Source organism: Macrosteles quadrilineatus, unplaced genomic scaffold (assembly GCF_028750875.1).
Source record: "Macrosteles quadrilineatus isolate MER2022 unplaced genomic scaffold, UCM_ALF_1.0 Scaffold_2__2_contigs__length_208266976, whole genome shotgun sequence".
NCBI lineage: Eukaryota > Metazoa > Arthropoda > Insecta > Hemiptera > Cicadellidae > Macrosteles > Macrosteles quadrilineatus.
Genome location: NW_026542595.1, coordinates 12,392,638 through 12,419,618, shown reverse-complemented (window position 1 = coordinate 12,419,618; position 26,981 = coordinate 12,392,638). Strand labels below are relative to the sequence as shown.

Sequence of the window (26,981 nt, the reverse complement as noted above, 5' to 3'; positions counted from 1 at the left end):
TAAGGTTAACATGGGGAATTACAGAGCCACTGAGGCGGAGCCCGAAAGTATTTTTGAGATAAGAATACAGTATGCCTGAATGTTAATCGGGAATGTGAGCTATCATCATGCCCAATTTCAGCCCAATCCGTCCAGTAGTCTATGCGTGATTGAGCAACACACAAACTTTCAGATTTATAATATTAGTAAGATTTAAAATTAAATTATCCATCATCTCAACTTATAAATTGAGTAGGCTACTGATCACTCAATATATAAAACACCTGACGGTTCATTAGGTCACAGCGTCCGATGAAATTTGCACAAACAACGGATTATTTGTCGTTTCCTTGACTCCTGAAATACAGTAAACCTAAGTAATAAAAGTAAAATGTTATTAACATCAGGTATGGATTTAATTCAGAAATTTCCAGAGTTAATATGAAACGATAAATGTATATTTCTTGGTTTTCCTGCAGAAAAGTCACGCGAATAATTTCACTTCTTCCATTAGTTCAATCATTGTTTTAAGAGTCCTCCACACCCAGTCGCAAATTTCCAAAAACAGCTTTCACGCGGTCCCATATAGACGCCCCAGTAATTGAGCGAAAATTATAAACTAAATATATTCATAACGAGAAAAGTCCAAACTACTAGAATTGCTTTTTGGAAATTTCGATGACTTAAATAGTTTTTTTATATTGTCAACTGAAAATCATCAACTTTGGATATTAATATCGCTTATTTTATGCCTTTTTTCAAAATTTAAAAAAGCATTTCGAGTAGTTTAGAGTATTATTTATTCAAATAATATTTTATTACATTGATATGTTGAAAAATACGGGCACAAAATGGGACCGCGCAAACCCTTACATCGCGGAATGCGCACTGATTAGAGCGATCCTAGCGGCAAAGTGAGGCGCTTCCATATATTCGCGCAGTAATTTTTGTTCATACTAAGAATGACGTAGTTTATTCCGTGACGTTACTATTAAATGACGTATACAACCTTATCCCTACAGTAACTACGATATTCATCGTATCGTGGGTGTGATAGAAGCACTACACTTATTGGTAGGCCTAAGTTGCGAGTACTACTGTAGTAAAAATATAGTTTAAGCACAATTCCCTAGATATTTTAATAACGTTTACTATTATTATAAGTGCTATAGCTTTGGTATATTGGTGCAACAATATATGTTTCTAACTACGCCTTACTACAAAATAAAGCTTTACAGATATATTAACACTTGAAATTGGCAACGGCGAGATTAATCACTTTACGTAAAACTGTTTATTCATTGTTGGTTTCGCAGCAGGCCTACAAAATCTTGCACACCTATTTCCAACCAAATTATAAACAAGTAGCTAAAATGCAGTTGCGAATATTCTTAGACATTTTAGGAAAGTGAACGGCCAAACTTGACAGTCTCAACTTGATTAGAGTTGTGTTTGGGGTAAGAGTGTGGGGGGGGGGGATGAGTCACTGACTGAGTTCTAAGAAATTCGCAAGAAATATTGTTTTTTGCAGTTCCTACCTGGCATACTGTCCTGTAGTAGCACTCGGACGCTCGCATAGTACACACTATAGATTCTCATATTATTTTTCTGTACCTGTCTATGTGAATACATCGTGTTTGTATAAATAAATAGATCGTGTTTGTAATGTATAAATAGTGGGCTATCTATTTATACATTTCTGTGTCGTGTTTTTGTTTTTTGTTGTGTTTTGAATATTATTTAGTATAGGCCACTACACATAATCTTATACGACTACAGTAGACTAGCCATTCTTATCTTTCTTTGAAAACATGGTGCGTAAAGTGAGGCCCCAAAGGGTAAAACGAAAAAAAAACCGTGGAGGTGAAAGGTTGGCGGAGTGGCGGTTGCTGCGACATAGGCGGCTTATAGAAACGAGGCGTCAACGTCAACATCACCAACTCCATCTGAACCGGCACCACTGCCAGTAACTCCCCCCAAGACACAGACCCTTCCTCAGTCACCCCTAACCACACCTTCATACCAAACACCCGTAATGTCCTCAAGTCCCTTGCCCATGGAAACTTCCTCTTCCGCTGGAGAAAACCTCCCTGAATTGACCGGCCGGCGCATTGTGCAAATAAAACATTTCTTCGACGAAATCCGGCGGCTTAGCCACCATGACGGGCCTTTTGATTGCCATTTTGGAAACATGGTTTTCCAAGGTGAAATAACAAACGGATTGAAATCTGGGTACAAGTTTAAGTGTGAAATGTGCAATTTGAGTGACGTGATTTGGTCTGAAGAAAACAACAACCAGCAGATGGACGTCAACACTGCAGCGGTGGCCGGCATCATGTCCATCGGTAGTGGATACTCCGGTCTCCAGGAGCTGCTAGGATCCATGGACATCCACTGCATGAGCAACACTACTTATGACCGCTATCATTCTATGGTAAGTCAATTAGTACGTATTGACAATTAGTATGAGTTAACAAATTATTTTAGATGTTTCAACTACACAAGTTGGTTCTATGATATTTAGCATTAAAAACGTATAAGGTTTACCAACAGGGTGCAGCACTATTATTTTTTGGCATTTATGAGAACAGATAATTTGAACCAACTAGCAACAAAAAGCTGTGGTACTTTACTTTTTTTCTATGGTGTAGGTGCAGTGGTAGAACAATATGGCTATGGTAGATGTCTATACTATAGCTTACCGTATAGATTAAAAGAAACATATGTTCTTAAACCGTGTCCTCTCCCATAACTGCAATAAGCATTTTATACTTATATGCCAATCTCGCACGAAGGACGGGTTCTCTGCTAGTATAGTGTATTATATAATACCAACTTACAGGATTAAATCTTATCCTATAGATATTATTGTAGACGTTGATAACAACTTCAATGTGACCTTCCAAACGGCAATATTGACCACAATTGTAAAGTTTCGGGTAATGGTGGTTCACAGGTTGCAGAAGGGTGGCAGAAGACAGCACTAGAGGAGATGCGCGAGGCGGCGGTGGAGGAAGCACGATTGGCGCTGGAGAGTGGCGAGGTGGATCGAGACGGCGTGCCGCTCATCACCGTCGTCGCAGATGCCAGCTGGGCCAAACGTCCTACAAATCCTCAAACTACAACTCAGCTTCAGGAGTTGTAAGTGTTTGCTGTTTGTAGTTCAGTCGGGAAATATCAGGTTGAGGAAATCGTATGGCAAATATGTGGTATTGGCAACTGTTTTATATTCAGGGTGTCCAGCTTCTACTAGGATACACTCCGGGAAATGTTTCCATCATTATAAAGAGCCCAACAATATTGAAACATTTTCTAAAATCACTTCGTTAGCCAGATATCCGCCATTTAGTATTTTTTACATAAACATTTCTATCTTTCAATTTTTTTCAACCGGTCTTTATGAAACCTCGTATTTTAAATCCGTACAGTAAAAGATTTTTATATTTGGGGAAAAAATCAATTTGGTAAATTGGAAATTTCAGTAGATTCTGAATTTTAAATACTAAATAGAATTGTTCTTGACAATTGTTAATTGTTACAAAAATAAAGTTGTCGGCCATATTGGAAAAGCTATACATATTTTAATGATAAACTGAATTAAAAAATAATAATAACAACTTTGGCAGATATTTTTAATGTTATTCACGGCTGAAGTTTATTATCACGACTGGATTTATTTCAATGATTTGCCCTTGTTGTAGGCTGCTATCCTGGGGTACAGAACTCGAAAAGTCCTCTACATAGGAGTGAAAAATAAATATTGCACAGCGTGTGCGAGATTCGAAAGTAAAGGAGAAGAGATATCAAGCCATGCCTGTTACAGAAATTGGAGTGACTCATCGAGCAGCATGGAGGCCGCTATTATCGTTGAAGGATTCAGGCAGAGCGAATCTATGTACGGCATCAAGTATGCTAGACTAATTGCTGATGGAGACAGTAGTGTTTACAAACAGTTACTGGAAGAGAGACCCTACGAAAACCTGACTATAGAAAAAATAGAATGTACCAATCATTTACTAAGAAATTACTGTAACAAAATCAAAGACATTTCTAGAGACACCACAAAATACACAAACGAGAAGGGAGAGATGTTATCCACACTAGACATGAGAAAAAAGATTGCAGGGGCTGGAAAAAAGTTTAGGTCGGCGGTTACGAAGGCTGTGGAGTATAGGAAAAACCAAAACAAACCAATAAACATCCAATCTGTAGAACTAAAAAAAGATCTTCTGAATGGCCCAAGTATAGTATAGTATAGTGACGAGGTGGATTCTGCTAGTTTACAGTATGGAAGGGAAAATGAAGCAGCGGCCCGAGAAGAACTGCAGTCTTCTGGTCTTCAGATCCAAGAATGTGGCCTCTTCATCGACCGAGATCTTCCCTTTCTGGCAGCTTCACCTGATGGGCTTTTGGGTGATGATGGAATAATTGAAATAAAATGTCCATCAGCAGCAGCAGATATGACTCCAGATGAAGCTATCAAGCAAAAGAAAGGGGTTTTTGCAAACTTTTGGAAAGAAGACCAAACTTCTGGCAATAAAGAAATAAATGTAAACCATGACTACTACTTCCAAATGCAAGGACAACTACACGTCACAAGACGAAGCTATTGTAATTTTATTGTTTGGACGCCTAAGGGGATGAAAATCGAAAAAATAGAAAGAGACGATAGTTTCTGGTCATTGAAAATGGTTGATAAATTGACACAGTTTTACATGAACTGCATTTTACCTGAACTTATTGACCCCAGGAAGACAAGAAGTATGCCTATCAGAAATCCGTACTACATTTTGGCCGCTATTGAGAAAAGGGAAGAAAAATTGAAAAACAAGAAAAATAAACGAGCAAAAAAGTAAAGTTTGTCATTTTTGAATATGCACCTCCACTGTGTGATATATGTACGTAAAGTAATGCGGACGGATCATCACTCGGACGTTACATGACACTAACGTACAGAACGTAAATAGTATTAGATTTTCCCGCTAAAGGTTAGTTGCAATATTAATATTTGTTATACAAATGTGTTATATTTTGGTTTTTTGTATTTACAAATTTTAGTTAAGCCTACTATTTTTTTCTTGCTATTGTGGTTCATTTTATGATATATTTCTGAAGTCTATGTAAAGGCTTGTTTGTGTTTACAAACAATTTTTTTGTACACTTTAATATATAAGTTTGTTTGTGTTTACAATAATCTGTTCTTTCATTTTCTTATTCTATTAATATTATGAAACAAATTATGTAATATATTTCTCAAGTATAAGGTCCTTTTGTGTGTATACGACACATTTTTTTATATACTGTGCTGTTATATAGTATTTTGTTTGTGTTCACAATGTAATGTTATTGCATTTTCTTATTATGTAAATATAAATTATGCAACCTAAACGCTTTATTGTCCAAACAACATGTCATAATGTAATACATTTGTTCGTTTGTGTTTATAATAATGTTTTATTGCATTTTCATCCTGGTAATATTCGGATACATTTCGTGGGAAAACATTTCTGATGTAACCTATGCACTATTCTAAAACATGTTTTGCCTTAAAGTATTAGGCGTATATCATATAATTAAGTTTATACATAATTAAAGTTGTTTTTTACAGAACTGTATTGCTGAAATTTTTAATTAATCCCGATTTTTACACTTTTTAAACAAACATTGTGTTTTACCTCGCATGCTAGTTCGTTTTTATTTGGATACTACTGTGGTGGGAATTAGCATCGTAAGGTAAAAAAATAGATTTTTTCCAGTAACCTTTAACTGTTTTAGAATGTTACTTCAAGGAAAAACACGTGCGTGGTTGCAGGATTAAATGAAGACAGAAAAAGATGTACATAATGTAGGCCTAGTGTGGACGCAGGGCATGGAGGACAGTGGCACTAGCTAGCAGAGCTCAGTACAGTAGACGAGTGTGTTGTGTTGTGTGTGAGAGAGAGGGAGTGAGAAAGAGAGAAAGGGGGAGAGCCTTGACGGTGGAGGGTTGGGGGGGAGGAGGGTTGGTCGACACGTCACTCTTGCGCTGTGCTCTGCCGCACTATTTTCTATATCTCTGTTGCGCGACCAATGTCTGTCTGTCTGTCTGTTCGATTCTAAAACGAGAAGGGGTGTGGATGCCTCTTAAAGATAAATATGCAAAATAACTAATGTTGAGGATTTTTAGTGTTAAGAAAGAATGATTAATCCTTTACTAACGGGGTTGGACAAAGCAAGCAGATCTTGTTGACTTGGCTCTAAAATTAAACACGACGTCAGCCATTAAGTATAATTTACGGTCTTGAGAGTAAACGCTGTTTGCTTCTATAAATTAATATTTAACAAAGCTATGAATTGCGTAGTAAAATAGGAACCTCTAAACTGAATCACAGTAATGAACAAAGTTGATAGAGTAAGATTTTATATGTTTAGATTTTTATTGAAGTTTTTCTAATAGTTTATCCAATCTTATGGAGTAGATCAGCAACACAACACGATCCTTGCCTCTTTAATGTCTTGTGATGATTCTAGATTGGTTGTCATAACACAAAAGATATAAAAGACAACAACTGCATGGAGCAAGAAGTGGGACGAATATTTCAAATAATCATGTGGTTCTAGTTCTCCGAGCTAGCGGTGGGCTCGTGCCCAATCACTTGTGCTAAGAAGTGGGTAAATGCACCATAACATAAGTTGAAACGGAAATGGTGGCCGATCCGCCATGTAGTTGTACTGCTCCAAGCTAGCGGTGGGCTCGTGCCCAATCACTTGTGCTAAGAAGTGGGTAAATGCACCATAACATAAGTTGAAACGGAAATGGTGGCCGATCCGCCATGTAGTTGTACTGCTCCAAGCTAGCGGTGGGCTCGTGCCCAATCACTTGTGCTAAGAAGTGGGTAAATGCACCATAACATAAGTTGAAACGGAAATGGTGGCCGATCCGCCATGTAGTTGTACTGCTCCAAGCTAGCGGTGGGCTCGTGCCCAATCACTTGTGCTAAGAAGTGGGTAAATGCACCATAACATAAGTTGAAACGGAAATGGTGGCCGATCCGCCATGTAGTTGTACTGCTCCAAGCTAGCGGTGGGCTCGTGCCCAATCACTTGTGCTAAGAAAGCATCAGAAGTTGAAATGAAAATAACAGACGATCTAGCATCTAGTTGTAGTTAATAATTTTAAACTAAAACGAAAATTGTGCATTATTGCTCTTTAAAGATTTTTACTGTAAGATCTTTATTAGTAAAACTACCTGTATCGAAGAAGGAGTTAAACGATTCAGTGTCTTTCATTTGGCGAGCGTCTGATTGGATAAGGGATTGCTTCTCTTTTTTTATTAAGGGCCTTATTTAAATACGAATAAACAAAAAAAATAGTGTTCTAATTTTAGTTTTTTATGTTAAATATTATGGTCTGAACACAAGTTAAATGTTTTCATCTTTTGATCTTTATTTCTTAGCTCATAGTGAAATTACTTATTATTTAGAACACTACATAAAATCACAAACTGAAAATACCCAAATTCTGCTTTAAAAACTGTAATGTATTTCGCAGAGAAATTACATTATGTACCAATGCACTAATGAATCAATTTATAGTTTATGAAATGCCTATTTTTTACTCCTCTCAATAGTTAAGACTTTCATATTTTTTATTTGGCTTTTACAGATTGGATTTTACGAATTTTCAGCAAAAATATTTTTTCGATTTTTTTATGATTATTTTTTAATTGCAATAAATAGTTGGGGTAGAAAAAATCAATGCATTTGTATGATTTTTTTAAGTCTGTATGGGTGAAATCGTGAAGTCTACCATGGAAAAAATAATTACGTTGAATAAGATCCCATTTTTTTGGGACTACAGGTAACTTTTTTGAGCTAGAAACTAGTAAGTTGTTCGTCTCTCCACGTGTAGTTAGTTGGTCTAGCACGTGCAAATGAGCACTCGTCGTTATAGTATAGATAAAAGGAGTAGACAGTGTAGTATAGATAAAAGGAGTAGAAAGGAGTGTCTACTCCTTTTATCTATGGTTATAGGCACATGCTATACTGTCCCTCCCTGCCCCCTGGAGTAAATATTAACGACATAATGTCATGTGGAAATGTGGAATTGATTACACGCTTCATAATCATCAATTGCCAAACATTGCTTGTCTTGCGGCAGGCGCTAATTCTCAGTGTAAAAATGTTGAAGTGTTCACCGTTAGCAGCGCGGCGGTGGCGGTGGCGGTGGCGGGACCGTGAAACATTGCTCACATTATCTTGCGGATTTATTACTCGACGATGTTCCACATGTTGAGATAGCGAGAGCGGAGCTCAATATGTTTCTTGAAAGCGGTTGTTGCGATATATGCATTTAACTTTGTGTTATACTGGCTATACGTTCCAAAACTACTTCGTTGTATTGTAGCTTTCAAAATGGTTTGAACTAAAATAAAGAGAAACAGATTGCCTAGTTTGATCCCTTGGTGTTACTTTTTTAAGATTTTTATATTCATTTCTATTACCTATTCCACTCTGATGTGATAAGACTGTCGTAAAGAATAAATCCAACAAAATATCACAAAAGGTTTTGTTTATTATACGAAGTTAGTTACTACTCTATTGAAACCAGAGGACCAAAAAAAATATCTTTGTTGATCAGGGTTGGGCAAAAGTATGGAACACCCTTATTAACTTCTTAAAATGTGTTGTATCAGGAAAACCAAACTCTGCACACCTATGGCATAAAAGTGCACTTTTTTGTTGGTATCAAAATTTTGTCCGATATCCCAAAATGGGTTACTCGGGGGCAACCCTCAAATTTTAAAAGCCCCGTCAAGTGACACCTCATTTAAAAGACCATTCGTTTAAAAGAATATCGGTTAAAACTACAGGTCTCTATCACAATACATCACAGAATGTCGGACATTTTTATTTTCCATCAGCTTTAGAGATCCCATTTATCATTATAAAATATAAATTAATTGAAATTCCCGTTTAAAGATGTGTGGAATCTCGTGTACGAACAGTTCTACGTACTACGAACAGTAGTACTATGTTTTTGTATACATGTAACAGATTAATCTTCAAGAAACACGGATCAACTAAGCACATGCCTGCCTTTCAGTTCAACCTTTGACTGTTAATGGTTCAACTTTCCAAAAAAATACAAATATGTTTAGTTACAATTTAAATTAATACTAGGATTGTATTAACAGCGACAAAGACAAAAAGGGTTGTTTGAAACATTCCCTCATTATCTGCCAGATTTATTACTGTTAGCAGCATTCACGTCTAGATAACATGTGAGAGGTGGTGTTAACATGTGTTTGCACACATTGTTACTGGATTAACTCTTATTCATTTTTATAATGAATCGTTTTACTATTCGTGTGATGATTTTACATTTAATAATTTGATATCAAAAACCTATTACCTAGTTGATTTTTTAAGTAATTTAAATGTTAAGACTTTTTATTACTGGGGTGATTGGTGTTGATTATAATTGTGGTATTTATTTAGTTTTTTCTACTCTACTTATATTTACATAACTCAACAAGTATTATCGTGCATATTTATCTACCTGATCTAAATAAGTTAATCTTTTGAGAGACAATTATAGAATTAAAGTATTTTTAGATACGATTCAGTGCCATTTATATGGTACTTGGCAGCCTAGATAATTTGTACGCTTTAACAGCAGATCTAAACATAATTTTTCTCTTTCGCCTATTCCCCCGTTGCGGAGCATGGGTATATAAGCTGGTTAATGTTTGAATAAAAAAAAGGTCGCTATGTGTACTTCCAACACAATGAATGCCTTCTCATAATTACGAGTACACAGGGTTTTTTTAGCATGTAGGCCTACTTATGGTTAACGCAATAACGTGATGGTTTCTTCTGAATGGAAGCACCAGCGCAACCTCTCAAGTTGATTTACAACCTTGTCGGTAAACTGCGTTATCGTTACAGATTGTTAATTAGTGCTTTTAAGCCTTCCCGAAACCTTCAGGCAATGTTATGCCGGCGAAGAAAGCCAACGTTAATGAGTCAACAAGAAGGCTGGTTGGTTTTGTAAAAGATTGTAATTATCTTGCAATGTTGTTCGTCAGTTGATATGTTTATGTAATGAACCCTAAATTATTAACTAACAATCTTATTGTGCAACACTAAATATAATTGTATTATTGTGTAATAAACACCAGCTTCTTAGCATAGGTCTTTGCATATTTCCTTACTATACATTGTGTTTCTATTACATCATGCGTTGTTTTTTGTAATAAAAATAAAAAACTATTTAAAACACTAACATTTCTAGTTTTAAAGCAGATTACTTTTGTTGTAAAACAAATCCCAGATGTAATTTGATTTTAGAGGTATGTACATTTTTCGCCGGGTTTAATGCATAAACTGTATTATAATAAATTGCTTCATACGCTTTACTCAGAAGTAAACATGTAATAACAAGATGGGTAATAATTATTGAATAAATCAATTTGGTGCTCTAAAAAAGGGCCTTTTGTCATGGAGAGTTGAGTTAAAATCTCGCCATTCAGCAATGGGCCTTAACTATTTGATTGTTACATCACTCTGTGGTTCCAAGCTCGACTTAAGCTTTAGGTCATAAAACAAGAAATAATAGATCTCTTAACTGATTGGTAAGCTAAATCTACCATAACAACGATAGTAGAGGAAGTAAAACAATATGGCTAGATATAATGTTGATACGGGATACTTGCAGTGTCTTATCCGGATGATTTAAGGTAAAGATTACCCTGTAAGGGGGCTTCAATAGGACCCATTCATCTCTCGGGGTAGTTAAGCCCTTGATTTATACCCCAAACTCTGCCGTAATTCCTTGTACTTGCACTTCATTCGTTGGTCAGCATAAACCTCACAATCTGAACTGATATAGTTACGAATAAGAAAATTGTAAAAAATGTCATAAATTATGAAATGAATTTCAATTTATTCATGGCACAATCACATGACAGATTAATGCTTAATTAGTCTGCACTCTATTTTGATAACAAACCCGTGGTTTAGAACCAAATAAATTATGTACAGTTTTAGAGAGTTTATAATGTAACAAATTAAGAAATATTTGTTAAGCTGTTAATAATATTTGATTATTTCATAAAGTTTACCCCTATTAAATATATATTGCTTGGATGCGAAATGGAGTACGTATTTTTCGGGTTTATTAAAGACCCGTTACTTATGACTACAAATTTCCAAATAGGACTCAGTATTGTTTTTAATATGGGAAAAAAACTATATTGCATATGTGAATTAAGTGGATATTGGTGTGGTCCCATATCGAAAGCATCAGTTAACAACAGTCGGTGTAATTTCAAATTCAAAATGGTTACTATGTATCTCCAATTCTTATTTGAAGACATTAAAATGCAGAAAAATATTAACACAAAACAAAGGACAAGTATGGGACATATTATTGTTATTTACAGATAGCCCTCGGGAAAGTGATGGACAGGTGTTTGGAGTCTCTTATTTATTTCATCCTCAAAGCCCTCAAGGTGCACGTGTGGTCAGACTTTGCCGCACACAAACACCCACTTCTCCGCTGCTTTGATGTAGACTACATATTCTGGCCGACGCTTAGGAGCGAGAAAATAAACATTCCCTCCACGTGTGTTATTTTACAAATGTAATGTTTTAGCTATAACCGTAGGCACTGTTTTGTAAACAGTTGAAATTTAACAATCTTAGTAATATCAAAACAAAAGTAATACAGGTTCGTAGTTGCTTTATCATATTCGCTATCGTTTTAGCCATTATTATTATCGTGTTTCATGTCACAGTAATTTTTTATCGTAACACTACCGTCTCAAAGCTTAAGTAGTGGTACGCATAATTTATTTCATTTACATTAAGTTAATTTATGATAATTTAAATAAGTTTAGGCCCCCCTGTTCCGAAAAATTTGGTCGTAACAAAGGAATTGAGCCAAAACTTCGATGAATTGTGTTATTTTCCCATTTACCTAAACAAACAAAAAGTGTTTTATATTTTTATGAACAAATAAAAAAATTGAATAAGTAAATCTGCAAACTACGTTAAAACTTTGTATTTTATGATAGTTAGATAATTTAAATATGAAACTATACTTATACTATAATATTACTAATTAATTGTTATTGTTGGTATGTAATAATAGTGTTTCTCCTTCCTTATACATTTAATTTTTTTTTTTTTTTAAGAACACAACTGAAGTAGAAAATTATTCAGTCAATATCCCCTATGATTTCTACAAGAAGTCTAGGCCTAAGTGTCTAGAGTAAATGTTGTGGTTTTAAACTCAACCCTTCTTGTTAAACGTTTCGTCTTAATTTTATCTTGGTGAAGAGCTGAACCATGCAGATGGTTTTAGGTGGTTGTTTTACTGTATATTTCATTGGTGTAAATATAACTGATAAACCCTAAGGAATATTAACCACCATGACATAGCTGTTGAAACAGAGCAACGATTTGTTGAATAAACAACAGTCAGTGTACTTTTGTGCTCTCCATAACTTATGCTACCTCGTAGTTCTTGTTTAGAATACCGTGTCTGTTGAATCATATAATCGCGATCTCGGATAATAGGACTTTTATATGTGAGCTATGAAGCTATCTAGCGTATGGGAAATGTTTCTTTTTCTAAACATTTATTCTGAAATATTAGTACAAGCTAAAACGATGACAAAAGGGTTACTATACCACGAATCAAACTTAATCCTAAGTAGCTCTAATATACTATCGAAAATACGTAACATCTGAGCAAGTTACAGCAACGAAGAAATATATTTTTATTTATAATAAAGGATTTACGCATGTTTAACTGATATAAATAAGGCACATATTTTATGTCTTGTGAATTCATTAAACCAAACTAATCGCAAGCTTTTATTTTAACTTTTTTTACAACTTAGGGTATTCAGGATGCAGCTTTGCATTAATCACAGATTTTCTTACATTCTCTTCTAGCTTGATTGGTCTAAATTAGGTGGTAGGTCTAGTAATGTTTGATTGTTACAAATATTATTTTGTATTTAAATCTTGAGGAAAAATCACACAGTTTCATTTTGAAAATAGCAAGTACAAACTCGTATCTTTCAATTCATTACAATTATGCCATTTTTTCAAATAGGTAATGTTGGTCGTATACGTATTTCATTTATATTGAAATTCAGTTTTCACTCTAAAACACTTGCTTTTTGAATATTTGTATTACAAAAATAAAACCTTACGTTTATTACTTGCGTTTAAATTACCAGGTAAGCATGCAAGCGTTAAAACGTCCCTCATACAGTCCGTTTTCATGTATAGATCTTGATGCAAGACACATGAAGACAAAACAATCAAATTCTCAAACCTGGCATTTATTCAAGTATGCACATGTATAAACTTGAAATTCTAATAATCCTATAGATTTAACGGCTTGACTTCTTAAGGAGGGCCTACAGAAAAATACATCTCTTAGCTGAGATACCTTCCTTGAGGTGGACCTTCAGCGTAATGTGGATTCCAAACTCTCGAATAAGTGGTACTGTATTATCTCACTCGGAGGAAGAGGGAATACAAAGGCACCTCATCCAGATGTGTAGGATTATCGCGCACTCCAGGGTTTCGCATAATCACATCGATAAAAGTAATTTAGTGATTGGCAGGACTTGAGCGCGTGACCTCGGGGACCGAATAAGTTTACTACTAGACCAGCTCGTTCTACGACCAATGTTATTCAAACGGGGAACAAAGCCCTGCGCTCAAACCAATAAACCAACCACACATGTATGTATGGTTAGAACATAAAACATTCAGTATATATTAAATAGATAAGAAGGTAAATTATAACTCATAGAGCACGTGACGTAAATAAGCTAAAAATAAACTCTTTATAAGGCATATCATAATACAAACCCATTATATTACATTTAAGTTACTGTCTGTATGGAAAACTTGACATTTACATTTATGTTTCCATTTACATACAAGATAGCGGCATGTACGACCAGGTCCAAGTAGTCAGTAGTTTTATCTTGCGTGATCGTGAAGAGTAAGGTAACTTTTGCGTGAGGATAAATATCTCACGAGTATACCGAGTGGTTTATAAGGGCTGATGGCGATCAAATCCCAAATCGCTGACCCTATTTGCAACTGATTACAACTCCAACTACATTTTGGACAATGTTCTCTACATCAGGGTATTATGTTCGGATACTGCTCCAGCATCCAAATAAGAACGATATTTATTGTTAATTCTTTACGTTTCACGAATATATCCGATGCAGTGGTAAACGTTGGGCTAACAGAAAATATTGCAATCTATTTTGTTCAAATCAACATGCTTAATACAATGTAAACACATTATAAATCATTATACAGGGTGTTTTTTTAAAAACTTGCATCTTTATTTATGTAAAAACCGCAATAGATAGAAATATGCAGTTTGCGGGAATCATCTATTGACGTAGGGGGACCAATTGTTTTGAATTCAACGTTACATTCACATTCCCCCCCTTACCCCCCCTGCCCCCAACTTAATTTTTTTAAATAGCAAGGTACCCCTTGTGACATATCAAATAAAAGAGCATGAAAAAAGAAAATCTTTGATGAAAAAAAATTGAAAATCGGTTCATAAATTTGTGAGATATTCCCCCCTCACCCCCCCGGAACTTAATTTTTTTTTAATAGCAAAGTACCCCTTATGACATATCAAATGAAAGAGCATGAAAAAAGAAAAATTTTGGCGAAATTTATTTTTCATTTGATATGTTACAAGGGCGGGTACCTTGCTATTAAAAAACAAGTTATGGGTAGGGGAAAAGGGGGGTAATTATCTCACAAATTCATGAGCCGATTTTAAATTTGTTTTCACCAAAAATTTCCTTTTTTCATGCTCTTTCATTTGATATGTCACAAGGGGTACTTTGCTATTAAAAAAAATTAAGTTCCGGGGGGGTGAGGGGGGGAATATCTCACAAATTTATGAACCGTTTTTCAATTTTTTTTCATCAAACATTTTCTTTTTTTATGCTCTTTTATTTGATATGTCACAAGGGGTACCTTGCTATTTAAAAAAATAAGTTGGTGGCAGGGGGGAAAGGGGGGGAATGTGAATGTAACGTTGAATTCAAAATAATTGGTCCCCCTACGTCAATAGATGATTCCCGCAAACTGCATATTTCTATCTATTGCGGGTTTTACATAAATAAAGATGCAAGTTTTTAAAAAAACACCCTGTATATTCATGATAAGGTCAGCTTATTTAATACACTTAGAGGAAAATCAGTTTAAATATCCAACATTACAGAAACGTATTTGTTTCCATAAGTCGATATACGGTTTACTGAATGTAGCTGAATCTGAGGCGTGCATTACCATAGATATTGTGTTGGCAGAATATATCATGTAGGAGACTAAACCTCCAGGCAGACACATTAGCCATATGAACCATAACTGCATGGCACTAAAACTGTGCTTATTAACAATCTATTTTATTAGTTTGTGCCACAAAACTAATATGCCCGAAGCAAATTATTATTATTAACAGAGGATGGGATACTTTAAATTGGATAATCTTTATTTTAAAACTTCTTCTCAGTAATATATTTGATCACAAATATATATGAAATATATATGAAAACAAAAACAAAGCAGATGGGTTATCAGTCTAACTTCATAGATATTCATGTAAATGTTAAACTTAAAACACCGTTTTTATCATGATACAACAGTTTTATTTTGCTTTATTTATTTATAATTATGAACAACCGTAGATTAAAACATAGTATTCAGTTTAAGAAACTAAACTATGTTACAATACGTTTCCATTTATTTATGTCTTATATAATACTGTTATAATACATAACGATTGAAATTGAGACTGTTTTAAAAGTTCCTTACACCTTGTAGAAACGGTTTATTTTGCCCGTACATCAGCAGTATTTTGTTACACTTATGATATAAATAACTTCTTGATCAGCATTGTAAGTGTTATTAAATTTACGGAAAGTAAATAAAAGAAACGTCTTATAACACTTAAAACATATATTTACGCTTATACTGTTACTCAAACTCACAAGACTGTAAATATACAAAAACGATGGTAAGTGGTGATCGATTTCGATTGGACGAATGACGAATTGTCATTCGCCTATTGGGTCTGATGATGATTGGAGTGTGACTTACCATCTTTTTTGTATATTTACCGTCTTGTGAGTAACAGTATAAGCGTAAATATATGTTTTAAGTGTTATAAGACGTTTCTTTTATGTACTTTTTGTTATGATATAACACACCACAAAGTGTTCTTTTATAAATAAAAATACTATAAAGGCTACACGGGCTACATCTCCTTTTGGGACGTAATTTAAAGACCGGATTTGGGATCAGGGCTGAATAGCACTTGTTTCAGACCTAAGACCTGAACAGGGTTGTAAACAGGGTCGAACTTATTTCATATAAAACTTACTTACTGCAATCTTTTAATCGTAATTTTAAAATTACTTTTGCAGTAAAGCGCGTTTACCTTTACCTCAATTTTCACTATGTTCTAATGGAATAGTTACGATCTGCTGTTGGCCAGCTTAGTTTTTGTAAGATCTGAGACAACATTATAATATGGTGTTTCAAAACAATAAATATGGTGTGTGGATAGCAAGGTATCAAATTTTTGCTTTGATTTGGAATTCTGACCTTGGCTTCAAATCTGTAATAGCGGTTTAAAATGTTTTTAATACCATAACACTGTTAAGAAATATCACAGATGAATTATCGTGACATTAGCATGTTGTTTAAACAACGCCTATTATCAATATTGTGGAAGCTTGTTTTTTTAGTGTTTTTTTTTTGTCCTAGGACGCTAGGCACTAGCCTGGGATTGTTTTTCACATTACTTCAGGCTAGACCTAGGGGTTGCGGCATTATCACTTAGATAAAATCCATTGGTGACTTGGCGGGGATCGAACCCGGGACCTCAGGGACTGAAGTCCCGCGCTCTAACCACTACGCCAGCTCGCTTCTCGTTTTTTTAGTGTTACATACGTGCATATTAAAAATGCATTATAATGTTTCTTATCTTGATATAAATTTATAATATTATTATTTAAACTATATTTTTTATCACAGCTTACGTTACGTTGATTGCTTAAATCAAATGTAACGATAAAAATAAATTATTCATCAAATGGGGTTTTCCTTCAGGCACTCGACCTAAATTGAACAATTTAGCACAAGAACCACAATCACTTGGAGCACTCATGCTATAAGTAAATACTTTATGAAACCTGGATAGTAAGTACAACAAGCAGTTTAAGTATATCGTTTAAGAGTACATAGTACCATTGACTTTTCAAAGATAGTACGTAATCGCCGGTCAAGTACTATAGATCGTACCTTCTAGAGCGGCAACAGTGCTCGTAATACACACATGATTTTTCCTACCATCATAAATAACTTTTACTTTAATGAACTTATGAAATTGACACACAGATAAATTATTCGGATGTATATTAGTTATGTTTTTTTTATATGTTATTTGCGTCAATTACTTTGCTAATTTTCTTGCCCTGTAATTTATTTGGGATTATTTATTAAAATCAAAAGAGTCTGAAGGGGGGGGGGGTGATTTTTCGTATACATCAATTATAAATATAGGGGGTTTTAAGTTTGTAGCGTGTTCGATACGTCTGGTGTATTAATTTTAAAAATACCAAAATAATCGTGCAAAACCCCTGTAAACGTATTCCTTTAGAGTAATAAAACCATTTATTCTCAATTTCTCAAGTTTGTAATATTATTAGTATTTCTTTATTTGGTTACATATTTGTCCATGACGTTTCCAACCATATTACAAGTGTTTACATGTAATTTCACAAGCTACTTTATAAAATTAAACAATTTTATACCCCAGACGATTTATGCGGAAAGTATGCCCATATCACTCATTATACTACTTAGAACTATTTCATATACAAGAGTAAACATAATAAAAACTCTCAGAGAACGACTCAAGATAAATAATAATAATTTTTTACCTCGAAAATTTTAAATTTGAATGAATCAAACTTGGCAGCAAAAGAGGGTAATATGTTCTCATGACTAGGATATATGGCTCCAGCCAACCGTCGCGATCACGAAATCTTTCACCCTGAATATAAATTAAGTTTAACAGAACATCTCAGTCTGGAGCGATCCCGCTTTAGCTATAAGCTTGGTTTGGGGGCTGTAGCTCGTAGTTCTATAACCAACATGTGCAAGATGATCACAAATTATTATAATGATTCAAACTAAAGTTGTTAAAATAACAGTTATTTTAAGTACAATACACTGATACAATATAATGATATGTTCAAACATGATAAATTAAAGTTGACTGTACGTTTTTTATCTTACCTGAAAAGACTGAATAACAATTGAGGAAATCCAACGTGGTAAAAATACAAAATGTTTCAAGTGAGTGAATTTAGAATAATACACGTGACATGTATCAGACATTTACAAATGTGCAGCTTAACTTGTACAATTACCATCCTGCAAGTTTTTTTTTTACACAAAGTGTACAGACTTACATTACAAATTGCAAATATATATATACATTACATTGCATTACAAATCTATATAAATAATTTACAAGGATATTTACCAAACAATATGTTACAAAAAGTGTTAAATATTTATACTTACTTATATACGAATTTAATTATACGGCAAAGTAATATATTAACGTATTTAAAAGTATAATTTTTAATACAATAATTTATTCATTTTTGTCTCCTGCTAACCTTGAACAAGGTAAGAGTTGGAAGAAATTAACAAAAAAATTACAAAGATATTTTTATGAAAAAATATGTAACAAACTGTGTTAAATATTTATACAGTACTTACTTATTTACGAATATAAATTAGACAACAAATTAATATATTAATTTATTTAATAGTATAATTTTTTATAGAATAATTTTATTTATAATGGTTTTATTTTTGACTTCATCTAACCTTGAATGAGGTAAGAGTTGGAGCAAAACGTGGCCAACCAGGTTTACTCTTCTCTTGAATAATTCATTTTAGAACAATCTTAACTTTCCAGGTTTGTGTTTAATGGTTTTACTTAACACAATGATTTTAAAAGTTTTCTCTTAAGGGATTTGGCAGGTTTCAATACAAACGTTTTAATATTTAAAATAATCATTTTCCCTACATTTGAAAAACTATGGATTGTATTATATCGAATAACAGTTTGTGATTATTTTTAAGAAATATATTGTTTATATTTAACAACAGCTTAATAAACAAGCACTTAACAACTTAACGTTGTATTTATAAAATCTTACAAAGTTGCGTTGGAGCAATTTGACATTGAAGCTAATCCTTACTATTTCACCTTGGATCACAAGTCAAGCTCAGTTCCAGTAGTGGGTAAAGGGATGTTTTATGTCGTTATGCCTGAATCGAATCGTTAATCACAATTAAATCCACTAATGTAGAAAACATATGTTTCTCACTGAGTAGAACTGTCGGATAAAACGAGTGCATAATAAGCACGAGTTGTTCTGAAATATAACTAAGCTTCAAAATCAATACTTATAAACACAAGTATTACGCCCCATGATGATTTTTTTTTTTGAAACAGTGACATGCTAGCGAATTCTATTTTAGTGAACTTGGTTCTTTATAAAAAAACATGTTTTGTGCCCTCTGCTTACATAAAAAAACTAATATGCGATAAAATATTTACAATAACTACAATTATGAAAATGTTTTGTTTTTAACTAATGATTCAAGTTGTTTTGAGGAACAAGTATCATGTGTAGTGTTTGTAATCAGTAGTAGTAATAGTATTCTTATTAATGTAAAGCAAATAATCTTTTCCTTGGTTTTCTTTTTTTAGATTTAAGAGAGGTTTGTATGAATTGTATTGCAATTGTTTTTCTCACAAACACTTGTTATATATTTCATGCCAAAACGTTTCTTGGAGAAACTGGCTGATTCAGCTCCTGTATTTGATATGAATAATTCAATGCTAGCAAACAACGCCTATCCTTCCGCCTGTTGCTGCCATTTAAACACAGGCTCCAGGCTCGGATCTCTAACGGTGTATTTATGAGCTTTGATAGTTGAGGGTTATTTGTATATTTAATACTGTATATATTTTCCAACTACTTGGCAAGTCTACGCTTACAATGATTTGTTACATAATACTACCTGAAAGTTTGTTGCAAGGACTAAAACGTAAAAAGTTATAATGTTAGTGGCATTTGATATTATTGATAAAATATGTAAATGATATTTTAGATCTAGAGATTTCATTGGCTTTTTGGTGGTTCAAAACTGGACCCATCTGTGTATGATCATTGGGATGATCCTGGCTTGCTTGTGTTTATCCTGATCTTAGTCGTAAACATAACTTCACAAATCCCATTCTACATTCGCCCTTCACTCATGTCAAGCTTAAAATACTTACTAGGGTACGTCACCGTCCTAAAGGATCGCAATGAAATCAATTGAATATAGAACAAGTGCAAAATATTAATTTGAAATAACAACTTCACCAATATTTCTGAATTTTTAATTTTTATGAGTCCTTTCGCATTTATCTCTTATTATGCTCTCGTTTTATCCGACAGTTCTACTCAGTGAGAAACATATGTTTTCTACATTAGTGGATTTAATTGTGATTAACGATTCGATTCAGGCATAACTACATAAAAAAGTGCAAAATGTTATACTTGTAAATATATCTGTATTATTGTCATCTCATCTTGTTATCCAAGATTTAAATAATACCGTTCGAAAGAAAAAGACTCGATGGAATTAAATATTTCCTTTAGTTAGTAAAATGTGTAAACTTACATGTTCGGAGTAGGCTAAAATCTGCTTTTATGTTATACGATCCTTGGTTAAAAAACTTCCGTAAAAGAAGGCAAAGAGCAAAAATAAATTTTATTTACAATCAATTGGTTTTTGCATTACATGCATAATAATATGTCATTATGGTGTAGCTCTTTCCTAGGAATAAATGGATAGATTTGTTATTCACGTCACCCTTTTTATAATAAAATCAATATTAAATCTACTAGTTTGAATAACATTTTGATCTGCGTATATTTTAGTTATAAACGTAGTTTTATAATAAAGATTGATATTAAAACACTTTTATGACAATTACTACACCAGTTTGCTTTCTGTTGCATTGTGTATGACCACACAATGTAAATTACTTTGTTGTTTTGGTATTATTAGTTTACCTACAATTCATAATGGGCCGAGATCCCAGACGATATAATGTGGGCCTTTCAGTCAACTGTAGAATCCGATATACCGTATAGAACAAAAGTTAACTGTATGACATATAAATTCAGGTTAAAAATTAAAAAAGAAGAGTCTTATAAAGCTCACAAAGTTTTAGTTAAACCAGATGTATGGCAGAGAAATCAATTGAATAAAATCTTTCTTTTACAACCGTTGCGATGTTCACTACTCAATATTTACTTCCACAGCTTCATCTCAAATATAGGTCACTGATTATACTATAAACCTCAGAGACGATTTTTGTATTGGAACGATTCAACAAGGCATTTGGAATTAATGTCTTGTCAATGAGATTCTTTGACATATCTTATTCCAATTACTTCGAATTTGACTAGAAAAGTATAAAATATTTTATTCAGAGCGAATTTATGGCACAAATTCATTATTAAATGAAGACATCCTTTATCCAACCGTGGTTGTTCTTACTTTAACTGTAAATAGTTGTTAACGAACCATAAGTTAAGTTCATGTAATCGAATGAAAAAAATACATTATGGTACAAAGCAAGCCAATTAGTTCCTTTTGCTGTTGTATCCAAAACTTACACAACTGAAATAGGCAACTCTCTTCTAAATATCAAACATGATGCACTTGAAAATTTAATATCTATGATGATATGTCTTTTGTGTTTAAACCCAGTATTTTAAGGCCATTGATGTTATATTACTGATTAGATCTCTACTGACTTAGTTACCTGTAATGAGATGATATAGTTTCCATTTTAAGGAGTAAAGATAGTTATATCAGTAATCGGTATATCGGCTTTGTTTGCATATACTTGCTTTTCAATATGTTATTCAGTTTTAGGTACCAGTATATCATGACATGACTCTAATTAGTTTTTTCTCTTCCTCGATTAAGAAAAACGTCTAGAAACTACTTAAGAATCGTAGTGTCCCTCATCGTGTTAAATCCATTCCAACACTTTGTCTTTTACGCACATGTATTGCCTTTAATTTCATTCAATACTACGTTTGGAAAAGTCTGTAAATTACCAGCGACACAAACGAGGCTAGCTGAAAGTAAGGATTTAAAGTACATTACTAGTAAAAGGGCAAAGTGAAGAAGAAGATTACGTGTTAACAGAGGCAGGCTTTGAAGCTTAGTTTATTACAGAGTCGAGTGCTTTGTGTTTTAGGAGAGGGTTGAGTCTTTTTCCTTGGGACATTTTAGAGTTATGTCCGTTGTAATAGCCTGTTAAAGTAGATATTACCTTCTTTCTCTGTGACCAAATTACAGCTCCAATAAGAAAAAAAAAATTGTTGATAACTATTTTGTAGTAGCTAAGACTTAATTTTTTATTTGATTATTGGTAAATTGTTTCAACTACATGTATTTTTTCTGATATCTTGTTCCATGATACACATACTGTATTAAGGAATGTTATATTTTTGAATAAATACAATGCTCGTGATAACAGACTCCACTAAATATAATAATTGCAGTGACACAACTATTTTATCAATTCAATTTTACTAGACTCTACAGTTTGTCTAGATTCAACTGCTTAAATTGTCTTTATACACTTTGTCCCAAAAGATTGCATTAAACATACAGCTTAATATACGTATTACCAAAACCTAAGGTCGTAGAAATGTCAAATGAGTATCTAAAGCTGGCGTCTTTAAGTATTTTCTTTCGTACCCTTCAAAAGTATTCAGCTGTTCCATAGTCGTTGGCACGTTTGAATTTTCTAACTTAAGGAAGTTAAGAAAATAAACAGTATCAGGAATCTGACACATCATTTTTCCCATTAGATTGTGAACAATCTTTATCATGGGTAAGCGGTGGGAGTAACGATGATATCTTATAGGGAGAATTTCAAAAGTAGCAAGCAAAACCCACAAAAAAAGACAAAAACACACTCACGCACACACACACAGAGACATCAATTCGAAAATCACCTTTGGATTCAGGGAGACCCAAAACGGATATATCCACCCAAAACTCTAAATCAAACACTTTTTACAAAAACAATAATTTCTCTATAAACCGTATAGCGGGAGAAAGTAAAAACTGAATATCAAGGTAACTTTTTAATGTGGCCAGTTTACTTACCGTACGATCCATTCTTTTTGGACACCTGTTTTTTTTTCAAACCTGTTACACTCGTACTATACGCTTGTAAATATTAAGCAATTTACCTTACACTTTTCCATGAAAATAAAGCTATAATTTTACACAAATTTTAGGTTAGTGTTGGTTAACTACAAATTCATAGTTTGCTTACTTAATGATATGCCATAATATAGTATTCTTTATAGGCACTAAGCAATGAGGAATGTTGTTCGCCTATTCACGAATTAACACTATGTAGTATGAGTATTGAATATCCTTAACTTAAGTGTGATTTGTTGAAAGTTTGTCTTATATTTCTATAACATCTTTTTTTTACTAACATAGAATATCAACTAATTTGGTTGGTCTTTTTCACAGTTCCCATCTCGAACGTGGAGGGGGTACTGACGAAAAAGGTGCTTCTTCCCTGTGATATATCTACAAAAGGCGACAACGACGCCGTCTACATGGTGCTATGGTTCAAAGAGTCGGGCGGGGAGCCAATATACAGGTAAGAGCATACAATAAAGAGTGGCTTTCATTTATACTGTGGTAAGATCCAAAAACAGTGCAAAAAACAATTAGATCATTACCTACTGCAATAAGTATTAGGCTCATACCATTACCACCATTACAACGGTATTTGAAAGAGAATACTACTTTATCCAGATCATTAGGCATAACTGAGAAAAAACCTTTAAATACTGTAGTTTTTGTCTGGTAAAAATTAATGTCTTTGACAACAATTAAAATCGCTAGTCAAATCATCCTCAATGTTAAGTTTTTCACTGGCTAAGAAAAATTTATGTACTCTACCTAACCACCAACGGAGTGCGCTCATTCCCCTTATTAGCTTCTGTTGTAAAAAGTACCTTTAGGCCTTTCAACCTGTCCAAATTATACATTTAATTTGATGTTGTTATGGTTTTCCGGATCAGTTATTTGACAAATAAAAAGGTAAAATGAATTACATGTTCTCAACCATAATACAATTGGTCCAAGTGTCGGCCTTACTGAATGTTTACAAGTGACACATTTTAAAAGATGTTCGTCCATTTGTCAACTCCACAAGTCGCCCGTGGTTACCTAACGATTAATTCAGTTCAGTCACAAAGGATAACTACTATATTAATACTTATAAAACTTTGTACTAATCTCTGTTGTGATGCAGTTTTGACGTGAGAGGTCGCAATTTCGGTCAAGCAAAGCTGTGGTCCTCCGAGAGTGCGTTTGGCAAGCGAGCGTTCTTTCGCACGGCGACCAAGCCTGCAGTCCTGGTGGTGGACGATCTTCATTTGGAGGACGAGGGGTTGTATCGCTGTAGGGTAGACTTCCGTAACTCCCCCACTCGCAACGCCAAGATCAATCTTACTGTTATAGGTAAAATATACTCTTGTTTGTTAATAATGTGAGAATCTTCAAAAGTTATTAATAAGTGTCTAGAAAAAATCAGCTCCGATTGAATGAGACTGGCAAGCTCTAAACGAGTTTCAAAAAGTATAGAGTATGTCTTACACAAAATTGTAAAAGCAAAGCAGTTTATATTTTATTGACGTAGTTGTTAGATTTAAAAATGACTTTCCTCAATTAAAAGGAAATATATAAGGTTAGCATCCGCAACTATAATAATTTAAATCAAGTATTTTTTTTTATTCATGGGAATTTAACAGAAAATTCTCCAATTATTGGTGCAAGAAACGCCATACAACCGATTAATTTGTGTTTGATCAAATATTATATAAAGTATGTGTGCAATTGTTGTTCCAGTCCCACCGGACCCACCAATGATTTACGATGAAAAACGAAGAGACAGATCAAAGACAACTATCCCCTGGAATGAAGGAAGCGACGTAGTTTTAAGTTGTGAAGTGCCTGGAGGTATGTAAAACTTTCCCAATAAAACTCTTTATTACCTTTAGTGTTACCAGCAAATACTTTTAAAGTAACGTTCTATCACAGTTAAATAGCAATATACCAGGCATAAAAGCTTTTAAGCTTTACTTCCTCGATTTCCCTGAAGGGAAAACTACCTAGCTCATTTTTATTGAAACTAGCCTATTAGGTTGGTTGATGACGGTGTAAATGTATTAGCCAACTAAAATCATATTTTGACATTACTTCTATGGAAAATATGTATGCAATTTATTGTGTTCATCTAAGAAAACTATATCGTTGTGTTACAGTATTACTTAAAGAGTTTACATTAAGTATTACAATCGCTCCAAAAATTCAAGCATGAATCCTTCTATCACAAGTAACTAAATTTAACATAACACGTTCATGAAATTAATGGTTTCTGTTTTCTACTTCTCCTTTAAAACTCATACGTTCACGTTATACACTTTTGTCCAATACTCCATTCACAAAATTAAGGCGGTCTTAGGGTAAAAAATATATTCTATTTACTTGATCATACTTTTAAAACAATAGCTCTACAACTGACGTTTGCCAAAACGTCAATCAGCTGCAACAAATACAAAAGCAAAAAAGTGGTGGGGAAACTTCCCCACAAACAACCTTAATTTTGTGTACTTTTTTTAAGGGAGAGGAGGGAAAATGCTTTTACGCACACAGGTAGCCAGCCTGTAGTGTGAGACTCCTGAATCTATCACAGACTACTCACTAAAAAACCCCCTCTACTCTGTTGGACACAGACCTGGAACTGTTTGTCACATTACCGGTACTTCAAGCCAGGCCAACATGTGACCTAAGCCCTCAGGGCTCGCACCGTTTTTTGCATTTAGATACTTCATGACCTACACCGCATCCCGGTCAAGGTCGAGCTTCTTGGCGCGGAGAATACCCTGGATGTAATGTGACACACAGGTCCAATTGTCCTCACCCTCCGTCATCATCGGTATGAATTTTGTGTACTGACTTTAATCCTAATGGCAAGTTAACATTGTCAGGTCGGCCAAGGCCAAGAGTGGTGTGGTTCCTGGACAACCAGTTGTACGATGACACGTTCGAGCATGTTGGCCACAACCTGACCATCAACAAGGTAAAGGTGTCCTCCGTGGGACGTCAGCACCTAGAGAAGCAGCTTGTTTGTCAGGCGTCCAACACCGTTCTGCACCAAGCCTTGCTCAAGAAGGTTACACTAGACGTCAACTGTAAGTGAAATAAATTGCATTACATTGTTCATCCTCTAAATGAGTGTAGAAAACATAGATGAATTTAATATACAGGGTGGCTGAAAAGTAACTTGCACCCCCACTTAACTTTTCAACCATTTGAGATATTTGAAATCGGTTTGCGGCAACCTTCTTAGATATAAGGGGCTACAATAATGATGGTCAATTTTGAAATTTTTGCCCTTAAGAGTAGTGGGGGTAGGGGGTAGCTCAAAAGTATAGTCGAGTTTGGTATCATTTTACAGGTCTTGATGAAACATGAACATTGACATAAAGAAAACCAAAATTGGCTCACTAATAACAAAATGGCGCCCTAAAACGTTTCAAATCCAAATAACCATGAGGGTGGCAAAACAATTAACTTTCACCATCTTTAACTTTTTAATTATTTGAGATATTTAAAATCGGTTTGCGGAAACTTCTTTGGAAATAAAGGGTTACAATAATTATGGTCAGTTTTGAAAATTTGGCCCTTAGGGGTAGCGGGGGTAGGAGGTAGCTCAAAATTTTCAAATAGCAACTATAGTCGAGTTTGGTATC

At 34.1% G+C, this 26,981-nt stretch overlaps 1 protein-coding gene across 1 annotated transcript in view; it reads left to right on the top strand.

The window, feature by feature from the left end:
- The window catches only part of LOC128986045 (protein turtle), a 264,145-nt gene that overhangs the window by 229,412 nt on the left and 7,752 nt on the right, over positions 1-26,981 (top strand). The window contains exons 2-5 of the mRNA XM_054406138.1: positions 23,686-23,818; positions 24,479-24,687; positions 25,075-25,185; positions 26,217-26,420. Coding sequence (XP_054262113.1) covers positions 23,686-23,818; positions 24,479-24,687; positions 25,075-25,185; positions 26,217-26,420 — 657 coding nt within the window. The remainder of the gene's footprint in view (positions 1-23,685; positions 23,819-24,478; positions 24,688-25,074; positions 25,186-26,216; positions 26,421-26,981) is intronic.